Here is a 2,413-nt window from a genome sequence, read left to right as displayed (position 1 = left end):
TCCTATAGAAAAAGATGTTCCAAGTTGGTGCACCGCTTTGCCTCCTCCGTTGATGACTATGTGCATGTGTGTTGGACGCATGTGACGAACGAGAGAGAGAGAGAGAGAGAGAGAGAGAGTTTCCTCTTTCCCCCCTCACTTCTCTCGCTTCATTCGCCGTCTCCGCAAGCCACGCCAGCAGTGCTCTCCAGTTGCATTTGGCGTGCGGTTGGTTGCCAGGACGATTACGGATCACGAGGCTCCCTCATCGTTTCTACGCTTCTCCCTTTTACTGGAGTCACTGGAATGTCGAATTCCAGGAAAGAGTTTGACGTTAAGCAGATTCTTCGTATCCGATGGCGATGGTTTGGTCACCCTACTTCCCCGCCGCCTAGCAACCAGGCAACCGGAGACTTCTTCAGCGGCCGGGGAACTGGGAGCTCCTCATCCGCTGAACAGCCCTCTGTGGCAGGCTGCGCTAGTGGCTCCAACGCCGCTCTCGGAGCCAGCACAAGTAACAGCACGGCTTCGGCCAACGCTAACAACAACCGAAAGTTTGGGGACTCCGACACCCATAACCGACCTGTGCTTGCAGGCGGCTCCGTTTGCCCTCGTTCGATAAGCCAACAGGAGTGTCGTAACCCCCCTCCGTTATCTTGGGTCTCCCCGCCACACTCACGCTCGGTGCTGGAGGTGATGAACGTAAACCAGGACGCTGGTGCCAGTAGCACGTCCCACCCCTCCGTATTACCGGACAGCACCGGTACAGGGGACACTGCTGTAGGCGTGGAGGATAATAACAATAACGTGGACTCGGAGTCAAGCTCTTGCAGGTAACTGTTGAGATTCGAGCACAATATAGATTTGTCTCTCTAATGGAAGTTTTGGCTCAGAGCTCTGGCCGAGAGCTGCCAGATGTCTCTCCAGATGTTTTCTATTTAAGAGCAGCGAGACTTTTCCTTTGTCTTTCTTAAGTATGTTACAAGAACTGCGCACACAATGAATTTAGAAGAAAGTAGTTCATTTTCATATCGATATGTTAACTTTAGAGTTCTCCAAAGAAGCAAATTTTGGTTACATTTTTAACTACTATACATGTTGATTAAACAAGAATTTCGTTTTGGTTGGTAGCCAAAGAACAATTCGCTAAGTCGTATTTACCAAGAGCCCACAATTAAACACAAATATCGTACAGATATCGTACATGAACAAAAAAACGGCGCCGGAGGGGACTAAAAATCTATTTTAATCCAAGAAAGGGACCACAAGACAAAGTTTAAGTGTTTCATAAAAGTGGAGGTCCAATCAATACCCACACTAAATCAGCATCCCCCCCCCCCCCTCTCTCTCTCTCTCTCTCTCTCTCTCTCTCTCTCTCTCACTTTCTCTCTGTGGGATCCGGATATTGGAAAATCGATTGTAGACCTTTCAGCAGGTTGTTTTTTTTCCACTTTTTACTAGCATTCCATTTGAACTGTTAACCGAGTTAAACGAAGTTAAAGCGCTTTGTTTTATGTGTTAGCTGGGTGCTATACTGGAAACGCGTAGCCGACCATGTCCGAATCTCTCTGTGTACAAACTGGCTGCCGTTTCGGGCCATCTGTCACCAATGGTTACACCGTAGCGTTTTCTATGCTCTCTGTAGACATAAGAAAATTACGCCCTCGGCCGTTGAATTCCAGCTGTTATTTAACTCAGAGTGGGTGTGTCGTCACTTAACTTTGACAGGGCGATGCTAATCCATTCCTAAGTGTAACACTCAATTATTAGAAGCCTCATTATCTCTGTCAGTTCTAATGTGTTAGCGCAGCTTTTTGACGAGCTGATGTTGTCGTGGAAATGATGAATTTCCCCTTAAACGCACCGGTTGACGTGTGACTGTATGATTTGACGCTGATAAGGTGTGCGTAATATCCCGTGTGCCCACGGTGAATTCGTGGTAAAGCACCCAAGAATGTAATGGTCTTACTGGTGTGGTGGACTGCATCTACGGATGATTTGGATGTTTGGAGTGGATGACAATAGCTTTCAGTCTGATAGTGGAAAGAAGCTTTCTATATACATAAATTGCCCCTTAACAAACACAGTGTCTCTTCACAACATGAGAGAAAAGTCGAATTTCATATGTGATCATACACGAATTAGATTATGTTTTTGGTGGTGTAACTGTTCTAAACTAGTTCGAGTTTCAGACGGAGACAAGGTTGGAGTAGCAGCAGCATTAAATGGAATTGTTTATGCAAACAACAGCCTGCAAATGACGTGAACATCACAAACATTCTCTCTCTCTCTCTCTCTCTCTCTCTCTCTCTCTCTCTCTCTCTCACTCACACACACACACACACACACACACACTCACTCATCGGGAGTAATATAAGGGTAATACCTTCCCCATACTGTCAAATCAAAATCAGACAGAAATTGCTGTCCAAGT

General features: G+C 46.3%; 1 protein-coding gene across 1 annotated transcript in view; it reads left to right on the top strand.

Annotated features, from left to right (window-relative positions):
* The first annotated feature begins 285 nt into the window (after positions 1–285).
* The window catches only part of klhl5 (kelch-like family member 5), a 23,031-nt gene continuing 20,903 nt past the window's right edge, over positions 286–2,413 (top strand). The window contains exon 1 of the mRNA XM_030788076.1: positions 286–812. Coding sequence (XP_030643936.1) covers positions 286–812 — 527 coding nt within the window. The remainder of the gene's footprint in view (positions 813–2,413) is intronic.

The sequence above is a fragment of the Chanos chanos genome, chromosome 11 (genome assembly GCF_902362185.1).
Source record: "Chanos chanos chromosome 11, fChaCha1.1, whole genome shotgun sequence".
NCBI classification, from domain to species: domain Eukaryota; kingdom Metazoa; phylum Chordata; class Actinopteri; order Gonorynchiformes; family Chanidae; genus Chanos; species Chanos chanos.
The sequence above is the reverse complement of the archived record's forward strand: the minus strand, read 5'-3'. Positions and strand labels throughout refer to the sequence as shown.